At 48.1% G+C, this 18,194-nt stretch overlaps 1 protein-coding gene across 3 annotated transcripts in view; it reads left to right on the forward strand.

Annotated features, from left to right (window-relative positions):
* CCDC149 (coiled-coil domain containing 149) overlaps nucleotides 1-13,316 on the forward strand; it is a 60,671-nt gene extending 47,355 nt beyond the window's left edge. Inside the window, exons 11-13 of one of the 3 annotated variants that reach the window (XM_029046546.2) lie at nucleotides 1,369-1,401; nucleotides 4,601-4,717; nucleotides 12,097-13,316. In XM_029046546.2, coding sequence (XP_028902379.1) covers nucleotides 1,369-1,401; nucleotides 4,601-4,717; nucleotides 12,097-12,533 — 587 coding nt within the window. In that variant the 3' untranslated portion in view covers nucleotides 12,534-13,316. The remainder of the gene's footprint in view (nucleotides 1-1,368; nucleotides 1,402-4,600; nucleotides 4,718-12,096) is intronic. The other 2 variants (XM_039914663.1, XM_039914664.1) reach the window with 2 other exon arrangements.
* Nucleotides 13,317-18,194: the final 4,878 nt, after the last annotated feature.

Below are 18,194 nucleotides of genomic sequence, written 5' to 3' on the forward strand. Positions count from 1 at the left end.
TATTCACCTCTCCTTCAGCCCCACAGCACTTATATATGTATCTGTAATGTATTTATCAATCAATCAGTCAGTTACATTTATTGAGCACTTACTTTGTGCAAAGCGCTGTACTAAGCAGTTGGGAGAGTAAAATATAGCAAGGTTGATAGTTACGTTCCCAGCCCACAATGACCTGGCATTCTAGAGGGGGAGACAGATATTAATATAAATGTAGTACAGATATTTACATTAATATGGGAAGTGGGAAAGTGTCTGCTAATTCTGTTGTACTCACCGAAGCATTTAGTTCAGTGCCCCACACACACTAAGTGCTCAATAAATACGATTGATTGATTGATTGATTGAAATGGGCTCACATTGGATTGGATGGGGGTCCAATGGGCAGAGCAAGGCTCTGAGAGGATACCCATTCTACCATAAAAACCCAGGCTGTGGGCTTTATTGGAAAACCAGTCCATAAGCCATCAACCATCTCCACTAGACTGAGAACTTCACCATCAGCAGTGCCTGTCTTCCCCTCTAGACTAAGCTCATTGTGGACAGGTAGCATGTTTAGCAACTCTGTTATATCTTACTATCCCAAGCGCTTAGTACAGTGCTCAGTAAATACAATTGATTGTGATTGGGTTTGTTTCCTTCAGAGCTATTTCCAACAGAGCCTCCAAAATGTATAGCAACATCAATAACCTAGCAATCAGAGGATCCCTGCCCTGCCACTTGTCTGCTGTGTGATCTTGGACAAGTCACCTAACTTCTCTGAGCCTCAGTTACCTAATCTGTCAAATGAGGATTAAGACTGTGAGCCCGCTGTAGGACAGGGACTGTGTCCAATCTGATTAGCTTGTATCTACCCCAGCTCTTAGAATAGTGTTTGACTCATAGGAAACACTTAACAAATACCATCGTTATCATCATCACCTCCAAGCTCCCAGTTGTCTCTGTTGGCAGACAGAATTCTGGGCTGGATGGACCATTGGTCTACCCCAGTAATGGAACTGTTGATGGTTCTTATCTCTTAGGAGTTCTAATAGTTTGTTTCTCCAAATAACTTTTCTTCGGTGTAACAGCAATGCTGTCTTCTGGTTGCTTTTCTTTTGCTTTTATTGCTTTCAGTTTCAACATTTTCTGTGACATCTCCAGGTAGGTAACACTGCCTTTGCTGTTTGTGCATTGGGGTCCTGATTTATTTAGGCAAAGAGTGCTTGGGAAAACCCATAGTCAATTGGTTTTGGCACAGTACATTAAAAAATGAAGTTTAAAAAATGAACGCTGAGATTTTCTTCTCTGACACTGTCATGCTTAGCTAAGGCACCGAATGAATATTTATTCAGTAACGATTCTTTCTTTCCTTCTTTCTGCTGCCCGAAGGTCTGAGCTACAAAGTTTCCGTGGGATTTGGGAGTAGGTTCTGTTTGAAATGCATATTTTTCTAGCTCATTTTAGCAATGCCCAAGTATTGTCGCTGCATGTAAATCAATGGAAACTGGGATCCTGGACATTCCCATAGTGGTCTGGTTTTGATATCCAGCGGTTAGAGAGCCATAGGAGGAGTGGCTGATTTGTCCAGAGCATTATTTTGTAAAGTAAAACTGGATTTGAAGCATCTGGCAAAACACTTTATTCTGGCTGTGGGTCTTTTACTGACTCTCCAAAATGTGTGGGGAGGAGTCGGGGGAGGAATGCTCATTGTGGGCAGGAAATGTCTGTTTTTTGTTATATGGTAATCTCCCTAGTGCTTAGTAAAGTGCTCTGCACACAGTAAACACTCAATAATAAGATTGACCGACTGACATAGGATTCATTTATTTTATGCATATTTGCAGAGGCGGCTCCCCGTCCATTTATGGAATATGGGCTTAAAGAGGCTAAGATAACAGTAGGTTGTTCAAACCTGGGGGAAAAGTAGAAAAAATAATTCTTTTACCTTCCAGTGCAAGTGCAACTATATTCCAGCTGAGTGGTGCTGTTATGTCTCCATTTAACCTATCATAGAGAAAGTTAGAAGCAAGCTTTTTGCTTTCCAGAGGGGGACAGATTCCAGGTTTTAACCAGATGATCCTTCTAATGTTCAGGAATTTTTTCCGAGTCTCTTTTACCTCCCTATCCCCAGCTGGATTTTGAGAGAATTGGTTTGTCCATTAAATCAATCATTCAATCAGTCAATCAGTCAATCAACCAGTGGTGTTTATTGAGTGCTTATTGTGTTCAGAGCATTGTACTAAGTGCTTGGGAGAGTATAACACAACAATATAACAGACACTTCCGTGGCCTACAACAAACTTACAGTCTAGAGGGGGAGAAATCCATCAGAAGCCCATTTGACCTGACTGAAACCTAGGGAAAACAGGGAAGCCCAGTGCAGTGGGCTTGGAGGGATGGATAAACTTGAGGGTGAAAAAAAAAAATCACAATTTGATTCCCCCTCCTCAGTGGAGGGTGGAGGTCTTGATGTCATCTCGTTGAGATAAAAGATGGTGAATTTGGAATCTACATAGGCTGGGGACAGAGGCCAAGCAAGTTGGGCAGTATGCTGTGAGGAGAAATAGCTTGGGTAGCAAAGGGTATGCTGAGTGATTGGCATCTGGTGCCAGAGGGTAGAAGACAATTTTTCAGGGGCCTTCTGGAAGCATGGTTTGAAGAGAATCTCATCTCCACATGAGTCTCTTGGGCTTCTTGGGAGAGGGCCTTTTAAGAGATTGCAGCCTTGGATTATTTGAAAACCATAGGGAACACAGTTGAGGAAATGAATCGGAACTCAAGCCAAGAGGAGGGACCCAGGGAGCACCACCACCACATCGTTCCTTCAAGCATCCCATTCCAATTGATGGAAACAGAATTATGGGGTGGATGGACTATTGGTCTGAACCAATAATGCCTTGTTCCTGGCCTTTATGGCATGACACATAGACACTTATAGAGTTCTTGGGAACAGAATTGGAAGGACGTGGTGTGTCCACTTATTTCCTGGGATTTTAGTCCCAACCCTCTTGACTGGGCTAGGAGTTCCATCTTTGGGAAGCAGAGAGGCAGAACAATAATAATAATAACAATAATTGTGGTATTTGTTAAGCGCTTACTATGTGCCAGGCACTTCCTAAGTCCTGGGATAGATGCAAGATAACTGGGTTGGACACATTCCCTTTCCCACATGGGACTCACAGTTTTAATCCCCATTTTATGGATGAGGAATCTGAGGCACAGAGAAGTGAAGTGACTTGCCCAAGGTCATATAGCAGACGAGTGACAGAGCCGGGATTAGAACCCAGATCCAGATCCTTCTGACTCCCAGGCCCGTGCTCTATCCAGCCCCTTCTCCCACCCCACCTTCCATAAAAAAACTTCCAGGTTTGGACCACAAAGCAGAATAGGAAGGGGAAGACAAGTGGACTAACTTGCCAGTGACCCAGCTGGCCTTAAAGACCAATTGGCTAGGGGAATTGCGAAAGAATGAACTGCAAACTTCCGGGGGCGGGGGCTGAGTCTACTAACTCTGCTCTAATCGCCCAAGCCCTTAGTCCTGTGCTCTGCACAGAGTAAGCGCTCAGTAAATACCATTGATTAATTGCCGGACTGACCCACAGGAGAGAATGGGGCGGTAGGGCCCAGAATCGGGCAGCAGGGTGCAGCCGCTGGAGCGCTCTGATGGCTGGGTTCTCCGGGGAGAGGCTGGCATTCAGTGATAGGGGGCCTGCAGTTCCCATGCAGCTGGTATGGGGCCAGTCCCGTCCACAGCCTTCCAGCCTTCTTGTTGCCCCCTTTGCCTCTGCCCTCATTTCCCCTTCCTCAAGACATCCTTGGCAGGGCAGGTGGAGCTTTAGGCAGGAATGGGGCATATTTAGATCTGAGGGAGAAGCCACGTCCCTTCTATGTGACCCTCATATCGCCTCCGGGCCCACAGCCCTGTGCTCTGACCTGGAGGGAGCAATTGAGCACAGGAAAGAGGCTTCATAGGGTGGAGGGGCATCGCATTTGGGGTCTTTCAAGGAAGTGGCCTTTCTCCGGGGTCAAAAGCAGGAGCTCATCACTACCCGTTTGTGATTTGGAAGTAACCCCCTCCAGAACAGGGCTTCTGGATCCTGTTGCTCTGGATTTATGGAGGGGGCTTCTGAATCTTGTTGCTGACCTTTGACCTCAGTGACAGGGCATCCCCTGGATTCTTTTCCTTCCCCACCCCTCAAGGTCAGAAAGGGAGCACGGGCCTCTCCTGCTTTACTCTGGTTGGATGGCAACAAGGGGTAGGGAGGGATGGCAGAGCTTCAGTGTGCAAAATCTTCATCACCAACAGAGCAGTCGGCCTATGTCCCGGACAGAGCCCTGAGCCTCCTTCCGACAGGGGGATTTGGCTAACGGCTTGGGCTGGAGGAGCCAGAATCAGGGCGGAGGGGTTGCCTTCTTGGATCTTTTCCCTGATATGGGCAAGAAAGTTCATTTACGTGACGACAGAGTCTTAGCCACCTAGTTCGGGGAGCGGGGTGGATGACCCTGTTGGCTGCTGGGAGCGGAACAAGCCCCATTAGTAAACCGTATCGTAGGTTAAGAGAAAACTCAGCTCCTTCCAAGAAAGAGTTTCCATCTGTTTCCTCTTCCTTTTTCTCTCTAGGAGGTAAAGACACCATTTCATTCAGTGACCCCTCCCTTCCGGCCACTGAGAGATCGAGGTCTCCGCTGCTGAGATTCCTGGAGAGGCCAACCGAGAGTAAAGTGCATCCCAAGGATGGTGAGAGAGAAAGGGACTGTAGGCTGGCAGAGCCCAGCGTGCAGACTCCTGGCACTGAGGGATCGGTGTAATCGGTTCTCAATGCAGACAGATAATTGGCAATGCAGTTGGCCAGTGCAGCTTTGCAGACTGGTTATATGTAAAACCTGCTCACCGCCTCCCTGTCCAAGAAGGGCAGTGGGTGGGCATGTCGTTATGGGCAGGGAAAGTGTCTGCTAATTCTGTTGTATCGTACTCGCCCAAGCATTTAGTTCAGTGCCCCCCCCACCACAGTAACTGCTCAATAGATACGATTGATTGATTGAAATGGGCTCACATTGGGTTGGATGGGGGTCCAATGGGCAGAACAAGGCTCTGAGAGGATACCCATTCTGCCATAAAAACCCAGGCTGCGGGCTTTATTGGAAAACCAGTCCGTAAGCCATCGGCCATCTCCACTAGACTGGAAACTTCACCATCAGCAGTGCCTCTTTTGAATATGAAGGGAGACTACATTTATATAATATTTATATAAATATATTTATATTTTATATTTATAAATATTATTATATTTATATATATAGCCTGGAACCAATGGTGGTAGCGGGTAGAGGGAAATAAACCCCAGCTGGAAACTGTCAGGAGCGCCTAGTGTGAGCCCCCCCAGTTCGCAGCATGAGTTTACTTTCTTTGAAACCCCCATCCAAGGGGAGATCTTGTGGTGGGGAAAACCATGAGGTGCCCACTACAGGGGAATCTGCTGATTAAATTGAGCCATAGGTGGGGGTCTAAGTCCAGCAAAGATCATTAAACAGAGGAGAGGCTGCCCTGGGATTAGCTGGAGCAGAGAAACCAGTTGGAAACAGATAACACCTGGAATGTAGAACTATTGTTTTTTATTTGCCCCAAAGCACTTTCAAATTCTTCGTCTCATTTTACTCTCACAACATTCCTGGGAGACAGGGAGAATCATCAGGCTGTATCGCCCCCATTAACAGATGAGGAAACTGAGCCTCAGGGAGGTTAAGTGGCGTGCCCAACTTCACACAGCAGGATAGTAGTTTAGCTGGAACTAGACCCCAAGTAGTAATGCTACTGATAAAGGAATTTTTATGTGCCAAGCACTGTGGTACTTACAAAATAATCGGATTGGACACAGTCTGAGAGTTCACAGACTGAGTGAGGTAGAACTGATTTATAATCCTCATTTTTCAAATGCAGAAACTTAGGAACAGAAAGGCTAATAGCTTGCCCAAGATAGTCTCTGAGCAGGCATGGCCTAGTGGACAGAGCATTGGCCTGGGAGTCAGAAGGACCTAATAATAGGAATAATAATCATAGTAGGAATAATAATAGTAGTACGTGTAAAGCACTTACTATATGCCAAGCACTGTTCTAAGGCACAGAGGAAGTGAGGTGACTTGCCCAAGATCACACAGCAGACAGATGGAGAATCTGGATTAGAACCCAGGTCCTTCGAAGTCCCAGGTCCGAGCTCTCTCCACTAAGGCACACGGCTTCGACACTTGTCTTCTGTGTGACCTTGGGCAACTCATTTAACTTCTCTATGCCTCAGTTACCTCATCTGTAAAATGGAGATAAAGACTGTGAGCCCCATGTGAAATAGGAACTGTGTCCAAACTGATTAGCTTATATCTACCCCAGCCCTTAGAACAGTACCTGTTATATGGTAAGTGCTTAACACTTACCATTATTATTATTAGAACTGGGTCTCCTGACTTCAAGGCCCGGGTTCTTGCCACTAGGCCACACTGCTCCTAGAAAATCAGAAGACCTACTCTCTCTGTCTCTGAGAGTAGCTCTACAGTTTTGTTTTGCTTTTCCAACTGTTCATGCCTCTAGTCTAAGAGGTTAATCCATTGCTAGGCTGAAAGCTAGGACTCTCATTTTCCAAATACTTCATATACCTGAGGTCCTCTTCCTTTTTCTCCTTTTCTTAGCCAACATCCCCCAGAAACTCTGTCATTTCATCAGCTCCTTTGGCAGCGAGATAGAGCGAGGCCAAATCTGTCGAATTAACCTGACGGCCTCACTGATACAACAGTAACCAAGGTCCCAACCTGTTTCTGCTCACCCGAGGAATTCTGAGGAAAGTCTCATCTTTCATCTCACCTGGACCTGGTCCAGTGATCAGAAGTGGTCGAGAGAGCTCTTTGGGGTTGCCACGGCAATAGATGAGGGGTCTCACCCAGTTCTCTCTGTTTGCAGTCTATTTGTGTGCAGTCTGTATCCCCTGTTCTCTGGCCCAGTGGCAAGGCGTTCATTTGGAAGCTGCCTAGACTAGTGTAAAGAGCCTGGCCCTGGGGGCCAGAGCACCTGGGTTCGAATTCAAGCTCCCCCATTTACCTCTGGGTGACCTTGGGCATGTCGCTTAACTTCTCTGTGCCTCAGTTTCCTCATCTGTAAAATATAATGTTTTTAAGTGGTATTCGTTAAGCACGCACTCTGTGTGAAGCACCGTATTAAGCCCTGGGGTAGATGCTAAATAATTAGGCCGGGCAGAGTCCCTGTTCCATGAGGGGCTCAACGCCCAAGTAGGACGCAGTAGGATTTAGACCCCATTTTACAGATGGAAACTGAGGCAGAGAAGTTAAATGACTTGCCCAAAGTCACACAGCAGGCAAGTGGCCGAGTCGGGGTCGGAACCCAGTTCCTCTGACTCAAAGGCCCGTGTTCTTTCCACTAGGCCGAGCTGCTTTATTACCTTTCTCCCTCCTACCTAGACTGTGAGGCCCAAGGGAGACAGGGACTGCGTCCTTCCTGATTATCTCATATCTACCCCAGTGTTCAGTACAGTGCTTGGCATTTTGTTTGTACCTAACAAATGCCAATGTATTATTATTATCAGACTCTCCTCACACAGCCTTAATCTAGCCTGATACGAAAACCCAAGGCAAATGGGCCTGACCTTGTGATGAGTAAAGTCCTCGGGCCCGTAAAGTGAATCGGCTTCGGTGGCAGCAGAAAGTCCCGTACGTTCAGTGCTCGGGAAGGAGTTGTTTCTGAGGAGCTCCCTGGCGAATGGGGTGGTGGGAAATCAAGAACCTCAGAGCTGATCAGGCGCTGAGGGCGTGCCAGAGGTGGCCAGTGGTAGCGGGCTTTCCGCTCTAACCCGGCGACTCTGGTCTCACACCTCCCGATGAACCTGACACTAGGGAAGAGCCCACTTTGCTTGTGTTCATTCATTCATTCAGTTGTATTTATGGAGCGCTTACTGTGCGCAGGACGTTGTGCTAAGCGTTTGGGAGAGTACAATCTAATAATAAACAGATACATTCCTTGCCCACGGAGAACTTACAGTCTAGAGTTCGGTGCCCCTGTGCTCCCCCAGGTACAAAATTAAACATCTTTTTTTTTTTGTCATTTGTTAAGCACTTACTATGTGCCGAGCACTGTTCTAAGCGCTGGGGTAGACATAGGGTAATCAGGTTGTCCCACGTGGGGCTCACAGTCTTAACCCCCATTTTACAGATGAGGGAACTGAGGCACAGAGAAGTTAAGTGACTTGCCCACAGTCACACAGCCGACAAGTGGCAGAGCTGGGATTCAAACTCATGAGCCCTGACTCCAAAGCCCATGCTCTTTCCACTGAGCCACACTCCTTCTCCTGTGTGGCGCTCCCAGGTAAAAGACTCTTCCTTCCCCGTGGAGTTGTTTAGTCCCAGGGCAGGGGGATCGCGCCTTTTGCCCAGGGACCCTAGGAATAACAGTGTATTTTGCATTTTGAAGAAGGCGGAAAGAGAACAGGGAGACCTTGCCTTGGTGAGACCACACAGTGTCACCAGTCACAGCAATCAGTCAATAAATGATTATTTATTGAGGGCTTAGCTGTGTGTAGAGCACTGCTTGGGAAAGTGCAATATAGTAGACGTGATCCCTGCAAAAATAGACTGAGTCTCAGGACTCCCTCTCCCCAACCTCAGTGGGTACAGCAGTCTGGCTTCTTTCTCCAGGCTAGAGGGGACCGCTGGGGCCAGTTCTTTCTCCAACGGGTGTCATCGCTGCCTGGCACAGTTGCTTCCCGGGGTTTTCTAGGGGGCTCTGCACACACAGGGAACCCAGAGTAGCCTCCAGTTGGGACTGCAGGCCAGTAGACTCTTGCCTCCTGGTGTCAGGCTGCCAGCAGGTTTAGGGGAGAAGCAAATTCAGCTGCATTGTCCTCCTCCTGCTGCTCTTTCTCAAACAGTGGGGCCTAATGGATAGACCGTGGGCCTAGGAGGGAGAAGGACCTGGGTTCTAATTCCATTTCTGCCACTTGTCTGCTGCGTGATTTTGGGCTAGTCACTTAGTGTCAGAGTGCCTCAGTTATCTCACCAGTAAAATGGGGCCCTATGTGGGACAGAGACTCTGTCCAACCTATTATCTTGTGTCTTCCCCAGCACTTGGTATATTGCCTGGCACATAGTAAATGCTTAACGAATACCACAATTATTATTATTGTTAGTAGTACACAGAGAGAGAGAGAGAATGTGTTTAGAGAGTGCTGGGGAGATGCCTGCCATAGTTTTGTCACTTCCAAGCACTTAGTACAGTGATCTACACACAGTAAGTGCTTAAGAAATGCCATTGATTGATAGATTTCCTCTCTCCCCAACCTTGCATGTCCCCAAAAGTCCCCACACATTATTCTTTTATCAGCTAGCCATGGACAGAAATTCTCTTTATTTTACTGGGTTAGAGTGCCACTACATTTGCCAAGAATTCATTAGCCCTTTGTGGCTTTGTGGCCCACATTTTTTTTGGGTAACCTCCCGCGTGGTCCATGCAAAAGAGCGAGCGTAACTGACCGATCTCCAGTTTCATCCTCGATCTCCACCGCTCCCCACTACCTTCCTGGGGATTCACCCAGGCTCCACCTCCAGGAAATTCTCTTGTACTAATGTTCCTTCTGCACGTGGGCCCAGGTTTTGTTTTTTAATAATGATATTTGTTAAGTGTTTACTATACGCCAGGCTCTGTTCTTAGCACTGGAGTAGATACAAACCAGTCAGGTTGGACACAGTCCATGTCCCTTATGGGACTCTCAGTCTTAATCTCCATTTTACAAATGAGGTAACTGAGGTATGGAGAAACTAACAGGCAACTGGTGGAACCAGAATTAGAACTCGGGTCCTTCTGACTCCCAGGCCTGTGCTCTATCCACTAGACAACACTGCTTCTCAACCATGCTGTTACTGGTTGTGCCAGTAGCTGACTCTTCCCCGGTGCTACTCTTGGCTCTCGACCAACGTTCAAACACAATGAATCCGTTGTCTGAAAGTGTGTCAGTTGTCAGCCAAGAGCTTGAAGGGAGCCGCCATTCCAGTCACCCTGGGCTGGAGGCGTCACTTCCTGGAGTTTCTGAGAACACCTGTGATCGGCTGAGAACAGGGGCCTCTGGGTCCACCTTCAGCCACTAGAGATGGGGATGGGTTATAAGGAGTGTCTGCAGGTCAAGCAGCAAGTCACTATGGGAATCCAGTCACAGCCCTGGTTAAAGAGCTTCCATAAAAGCATTAGCAGCCTCCAGGAAGTGAGGGTAAACTCACATCTGAGCCTTCCTCAAGGTAGTAACATGATGCTTATGGCCACGTTGTTGGGTCCCTGTCCGGTAAAGCGTGACCTTTTTGGAACAGGGTAATGGTAAATAGGCCACAAGTCACTTTCACTGTTCTTTGTTTCAGTTTCCTGTGCCTGAGGGTTCCACCGCCTCTAATTCCAACACTTAGGCACATTCCAAGCCTAGGAACAGGCCCAGCACATGGACTGGGCAATCAAAGATGGTGGCCCCCAGAACCTGGGATCCTTGGTTGATCTGGGAACTGCCATCTTGGATGCCACCAGGCTTCTGTAGTACCCCTTTGACACCCAGGAAAAGCGCACACGTATGTGTGTGTGTGTGTGATCCATGATGGTGATGCTTAGAACAGTGTGCGCTAAACTTGTAGTGGTTGAAAAGCTGATTTATCCAGGGTTCAGCTCTGAACCAAAGGCTATTTCATGCCCCTGAAGTAACGGAGTTGTGGAACTGAGTGTTTTTCGAAGAGTCCTTGGCCTCTCTCCTCTCTTCCCCTCCATCTCCTCTCCTGTGGAGCAGGGCTAGGGAAGGTGTTGATCTATTTTAATTGGGAAGGGATGAATAATAATAGTAATAATTAAGGAATTTGTTAAGCATTTACTACATGCCAGGAACTGTACTAAGCACTGGGCTGGATACAAGCAAATCAGGTTGGACACAGACCCTGTTTCACATAAGGCTCACAGTCTTAATCCCCATTTTGCAGATGAGGTAACTGAGCCACGGATAAGTGAATTGACTTGCCCAAGGCCATACAGCAGACAAGTGGCGGAATCATGACCTTCTCACTCCCGGGCACATGCTCTATCCACTACACCATGCTACCGATTGGAGAAGAATTATGGGGACAACCTGAATGCTTCCCTCTTGTTTGGGAATAATGTAGCAGCTCCGATCACCAAAGGAAGATCATGTGGTCTTGTGGAAAGAGGTTGGAGCTGGGTTTCTTGTCCCATCTCTGCCACTAGCCTGCTGTGTGGCCTTGGGGAAGTCATTGACCTCCCTGTGCCTCAGTTTACTCATCTGTAAAATGGGGATAAGATAACCTGTTTTCCCCCGCTATTAAACCATGAATCTCATGTGGGACAGGGCCTACACCCAATCTGATTGTAGTAATAATGATGGTATTTGTTAAGCGCTTACTATGTGCCAAACACTGTTCTAAGCGCTGGATTATCTTGTCCTACCCCAGCATTTAACACAAAGGAAGCAATCAACCAGTGGTATTTTTGAACACTTACTCTGTGCAGAGCACTGTGAAGCACTTAGGTGAGTCTAACTGGCAGAGTTGGTAGACACGTTCCCTGTCCATCATGAACTTACAGTCTAGAGAGAGAGACAAACTTTAGTATAAGTGAATGCTACGGATATGTTCATAAGTGCTGTGGACCTGAGGGAGGAATGAATAAAGGGTACAAATTAATTAAAGTACAGGGGCAATACAGAAGGGAGTGGGGAAAGAAGAAATGAGGGCCTAGTTGGGGGAAGGGCTTTTTGGAGGAGATGTGCCTTCAATAAGACTTTGAAGCTAGAGCTCCTCGGGATCTGCACCCTCCCCTCCACCACCCACTCCCCGTCCCACGACACCAGGTAAGTGAAAAAATGATGTTGCACCTTATAAACGTCGTAACTGAGAAGAGCTTTCTTTGTTGCTGTGCTCGGTTGGATGGTACGTCCTGTCTCGGGTGTCTAGTATCGTTATTTTCTTTTTCTAAAGGTCCAAGAACAGTCCTCAGGCAGAGCTGGACCTGGGGGTGGGGCGGAGGGCGGGGAATCTTTCATTTACTTTCAGTGGCGTGATGGCGCTCTGCTTCCATTTCAGCCGAGCACAAGAGAGAGCCAGAAGACGGTTGTGCTGCTGTCACGGCGGAGTCGAGGGCGAGAACCTTTGGACATTCCTTCACAGAGCAGGGATCCGGTAGCCAGCAAGACTGCTCTCACCTCATGTTGCCCCAGCTGCCTCCTGAGAGAGATGAAATAAACACGCTGGGAAGCGAAGTCATAAAACTGACAGAAGAGCGGGCAGCTGCGGACCCGGGAAAGGAGCGGCTGGAGGATCCCGGACTTCGGTCATCGGGGTCCGATCGGCCAAGGCCTGGCCCCCCTAATGAGGGGGAGACCCCTCCTGCCTCCAGTCCCGATTCCCTTCCCCTCAGCACGCCCTCGGATTTAGGAGGGGGGCCAACCGGGGACGGCTGTCCGCCGGGAGAGGACGAAACCGTCCCAGGGGAGGGTTTCTCGGACACCGTGAACACGTGAGGGATCAGAGAATCGGAGGTGGTGACCGGTGGGCCTCACCCTAGAGGGAGAGTCTGAGGCTTAGGAACGGGCCAAAGAGGCCTCTGATCCCAAGAGCGAAGCGCCTCCAGTCCTTGGCAAACTGTGTGTTTTGATGGTGGCAGAGGCACAGCCCGGTTTAGTCCACACAGGTCTTCCAGCTCCTCTCTGTCATCTCTCCTGTCCACAGCTGAACTGCTGAGAAGACAGGGGATTCCTGAGACTGGGGCTGCCTGTGGCTGGTGCCTCCATCAATCTTCCTGTCACCATTTGCTTAGTTAGAGATAAGATGTTTTTCTGTTATCGCTTAAGGTGATCAATCAGGATTAGAGAAAGAGTGTGAAGCGGGTGGGTGTTAATCAGGGCTCTGGATCCAGGAATGATTACGATTGGGGGGGCTGCGGGGAGTGGGTGTAATCGGACATGAGTGTCTAGGCTTTCTGGTCACCTCTCCAGTAGGAGCTCAGGATGATCATTCCTGGCCCAGGACCTACAAACTCAGGGGGAAGGGCTGGAAAACGGCAGGGAAGAAGGGGTAAGCAGGCCTAAGTCTGCATCCTCTGTTTAGAACTATCCACTTGAAGGGATAGGTGCCATATGTGGGAGTTGTGATTTGGGGGGGGGCGGGGGGTGTGTTTGTGGGGGCGGGTGCCCTGTGTATATACAGTTTGGTCTGTGCAGTGGAATTCAGAGAGGCTTTTTAGAGAAGCAGCGTGGCCTGATGGAAAGAGCACAGACCAGGATTCTGATCCCCGTTCCACCACTTGCCTGCTGTTTGCGTGACCTTGGGCAAGCCACTTAACTTCTTTGGGCCCCAGATTCCTCGTCTGCAAAATGGGGTTCAAAATACCTGTCTCTCCCTCCTCCTTAGTCTGAGAGCCCCATGTGGGATGGGGACTCCATCTCATCTGGTTGTACTGTATCTACCCTAATGTGAACCTCCGGGTGGCTTCCGCACATGACCTCCTAGTCCAGGATGTTTTGAAAAAGAGCCGAGAGCCAGGGGCATGCTTCTGAGGCACTTGTCTGGGAAGAGGCGGGGCAGAAATGTGAAGTGGTTGAGCTTAAAAATTCAGCATATGTGTGTGTTTGTGTGTGTGTGTACCTGACACAGGGAAAGGGAGAGGAGAGACTAGGACTCGGAGTAATAATAGTTGTGGAATTTGTTAAGTGTTTGTTCTGTGCCAAAGCTCGTACTAAGCGCTGTACTGTAATGTATGGAAATAAGTAGATTGGATTCAGTCCCTGACCCATAAGGGGTTCAGGGGAGGGAAAACAGGCATCTCATTTCCATTTTGCAGTTGAGGAAACAGACACACATTAACTAGGGGAGGGAACGCAGGAATCTTATTTTCATTTTACAGGTGAGGAAGCAGACACAGAGAAATTAAGCTACATGGATTTACGGAAAGAGCACTGGCCCGGGAATCAGAGGATCTGGATTCTAATCCCAACTCTGACACTTGCTTGCTGTTTGACCTTGGGAAAATCATCTCTGGACCTCAATTTCCTCACCTGTAAAATGGGGATTAAAAAGTTGTTCTCCTTCCCGCTGTGAGCCCCTTGTGAGACAGGAGCTCTCTCTGACCTGATTATCCTGTGTCTACTCCAGTGCTTAGTGCATAGTAAGCACTTAATAAATACAATTATTATTGCTATTGTGTTCTTCCTGTAGCTTCTGGGGAAGATCATTGAATAGTATGTATTGAGTACTTTGTGCAGAGGACTATTCTAAGTGCTTGGGAGTATACAGTATGGTAGCTTGCCCTCAAGGAGTTTACAGTTCCAATAAAATCCTGCAGCCCCACAAAGCCCATTCCCATATTCCTTCTGTGGCCCCAGGGCTCGCGGACACCGACAGTATCCAAGGAATCTTCCTGCTGCTGGATCAGGCCTTTACTGCCTGCAAATGTTCCGAGTCCCTAACCAGGAATCCGAGCAGCCTACGTGGAAGGAGCCAAATTAAATCAAATTCAGTAAAATGGTAATAAAAAGAAAAATCTCCCCCAGCCCGAGCCCTGCTTTGACACACAGCCTGCCAGGTGCTTGTCTTTCCGGCTCATTTATCAACGGCTGGGATTAAAATCAGCACCGGGACATGGGACCCGGCTCTGTCTGCGCTACGAGGATCACGAGAGTCAGTGTGTGTGCCGGGGTGAGGGATTGCAGGAATGTGCGTGTTTGTGTCTGACTGAAATGCCTGCCTGGGTGTGCGCTAAACTAAGCTGCAAGGTCTTCGGAGTGGTTGCCATGACGTTAAAGTTCTCTCTCTCTCTCTCTCTCTCTCTCTCTCTCTCTCACACACACACACACACACACACACACACACACACACGTCATACTTCCTGCTCCCACCCACCTTGGTTCAGTTGGTACAATGGGAGAAGCGAATTCTCTTTCCCTTGAAACAACTCCATTTGTCTAAAGCTTGTGGCCTGCTGGGTTCTTATCACCGCTGATTTTCACTGGAGACTGGAGATGACTTCATTCTGATTACATCTTCAGGGGAGGTTGGGGAGGGGAGGGGATGGAAAAACACACAGTCCCAAACTCCTTCCCTTTTCCCATCCCCTTCCTCCCATTGTTCCTGATCAAGCAAATCCAAATAGGTTTTTGTGGTTTTGAGCCTAGGTTGCTGGCTTCTCACTGATGGGATCTCATCAGATGCTTTGCTTCTCAGAATCAGCGTGGTGACGTTTGTAGTTGGAAACCCAAAGAAAGTTCCGTTACTAATGAGTTCCTTTTTTGTTGTCTTAAAGCAGTCCCACAGCCATCCCCTGCTGGCAGGAACCGGTCCTGGGTAGTTAATTCTGTTCCACTGGCTCCCCAGGAGAAGATGACATGCAGTGAGAAAAGTTCCAAATGGAAGGATAGGTTTTTTTAAAAAAATTGATGCCCAGGGCCACTTGCTCTGTTTTTTTGGAACAGTCTCGTGCTGCCCTGCCTTGCCCATGCCCTGCTCACACACTTTCCTGTGGCCCCTAGCCCAGCGCAATCCAAGGATTGATCCCTCCACCCCTCACCCATGGAAGGGTGGGGGCTGGAAGTTGCTGTGGCATTTGTGGATATTTTAACTGAGGTCCTATTAGAATGAATTTTTAAATGGAGTTTTCTCCTCTTTCTCCTCCTTGAAGGTCTCCTCTCTCCTTTCCTCTTCTCAGTTTTCTCCTTTCTTCCTTACTCTGTTTCATCCTCCTCCCTCTTTTTTTCCTGCCTCCCTCTCTTCCCTCTCACTTTCTCTTGTCCTCCTTTTTCCTCCATCTTTCTCCTGCTTCTTCTCCCCTGCTCTTCTCCCTCTCCTTTTTTTCCTCCCCCTCTTCCATCTCCCGTCTTCTCCATTTCTGCCTCCTTTTTTCTCTTCCTCTCCATCTCTCTCTTTCTTCTCCTCATCACTCTTGCCTGCTTCCTCTCATGTTCCTAACAACAGTTCCCTGACACTTTCTCCGGCCCAGGAGCTGCCCAAGAGCAATCGTCTCTGTGCCTGTCAGCAGCCCAGTGGCTGGTAGAGTGAAAACCCTCCTTGCTTGGGGGAAATCAGAGCCTGTCTGACCCCCTGGGTCATCACCCTTTCCCTAGAGCTCAACCTTGCAACCTCTGACCTCTGAAGAGCAGACTGTCCCAGACCAATTCTTTGTGGTGCTTTATTTCTGACTTGACTCCGATCAGTTGCCCATTCAGACTTTCCTTTCCTCACCCTGGGCTCTGACTGCCAGACAGCTCCGGGAACTGAGCTGAAAAGCCAAGTGAAGTCATGCACGCAAAACATTTGCAAATCCCCAAACTCACTTTATTTTAAGGCTGGTTCAAGTTTCTAAATTATTTCAAGTGTTGTTTAAAAAATATCAGAGCTTCTCTGGGAAACCAACGGTGAACCTAATTCCTAATTACAGTTTCCCCCACAAAAAAAGGTGTAGCCTCCTCCTCTCCCCCAATCATCTTTTCTCTGGTGCAAAAAAAAAAGTTGATACTTAAAGCATAAAGACAATTTAAAATGTTCTCTAATTTTTCACATCTCTTTACTAAATGAGCATTTTTGTTGCATTGGGCAGTTTGCATAGCAATGAAAGTCTGACTTTTCAGAGTCTTTGTGAATGCAGGGACATATTTTGGTCCTTAGATGAGACTGGGGAAGGACTATTAAATCAAAGACAATTTTTTTTAACCAGCTACTAATTTGTAATTTTATTTAAGGGCAAGAGGTCACTTTTACTTATTTGCAAATTTTGCTTTCCTGGATTCTATAATCACCATGTAACATAAGTATATTTTTGGTTACCTGGAATAAAAGTGTAATTTTCCTGGGATGAGTGATTAATTGTCTTTATTAATTCTGTCAGTCTGCCTCTCCATCCTCCTTCTCGACAGAATAGTGTTAGCATATTGCAGCCATTTATCAGTTGCAATCTGTCCCGTGAAATGATTTGATCAGATGGCAGATGGGAAAACTACTGAAAATGTAAAGATATTATGCTTCCAGAGTAAAGCTTCCGATCCGAAAATCAACTGGCTTATTTGCTGCGTTCTGTTTTCTGACGGATTTCGTCCTTCCTTCTATCGTCCCCGACAAGCCTCATGAGGAAAAATTTGCTGCAGTTTCCGAGGACAGCATACCCTAAATATCCAAACCGAACTCTCCCGATCGTCCGCTGCCTAGTGTTTGCACTGTGCAAACTTTAGCATAGCCATTCCATCAGACACTTCTAATTTTACCCAAAGAAATCAAAACAAACGTGTGTCCCGGTCGTCGGGACAACTGCAATCCCTCTGAGTCAGGTGGGCAAACCAATCAGTTCACTGTCTGGCAAGTCGGAAGGGCGAACTGAAGGAGCTGATCCCAGTGGATGTGAGACGATGAAGATAAACAGGTCACTGTGTGGGCCGAAGGGACAGGCGGAGTTGTGGGAGGGTCTTTCTTGCCCCCACCATGACCCGGCTTTCTGTCCTTTCACTCTTCTTCCCCTGACAGTGTACGTGGAAATGAGGGTTTGGGGGAGGCCCAGCTAGGGACTCAGGGTTTAGAAAAAGGAGGGTTAAAGTACATCAAGAGGTGGGTGATGATGACTGGCTATTCGGATATGGGTCACTGTTGAGAAGTCTCCCTTTCCTCTCCCTCTCCCCTTTCCCCTCACAGGTCCCCCGTCCCAGAGTTCCCCTGCCAAAGATCCAGGCAGGTGGCAGAACCAGGAGGAGCCTTCAGCGGAGAAAAGAGCGCCCAGTAGGCAATGCTTCCCACTCACAGGACCGAGAGTGGAGGAATACATTTCTCCTGGTCCAACCCGCACCTGGCAGAGACTGGAAGGTGTCGGAGGCGGGGCCCAGACAGACTGGTAACAGTTTGATCCGGTTGGAACTGGTTCATGAGGGAAATATGGTGACTGTACATCCCTCTCTAGACTGGTGGGTCTAGACTGGTGGGCCTAGTGGGTAGAGCATGGCCCCAGGAATCAGAAGGACCTGGGTTCTTGTTCCGGCTCTGCCACGTCTGCTGTGTGATCTTGGGCAGGTCGCTTAACTTCGCTGTGCCTTAGTTACCTCGTCTGTAAAATTGGGATTAAGACTGTGAGCCCCGTGTGGGACATGGACTGTGTCCAGTCTGATGATCTTGTTCCTACCCCAGCACTTAGCACAGTTCCCGGCACATAG

This window comes from Ornithorhynchus anatinus, chromosome 18, assembly GCF_004115215.2.
Source record: "Ornithorhynchus anatinus isolate Pmale09 chromosome 18, mOrnAna1.pri.v4, whole genome shotgun sequence".
Lineage (NCBI taxonomy): Eukaryota > Metazoa > Chordata > Mammalia > Monotremata > Ornithorhynchidae > Ornithorhynchus > Ornithorhynchus anatinus.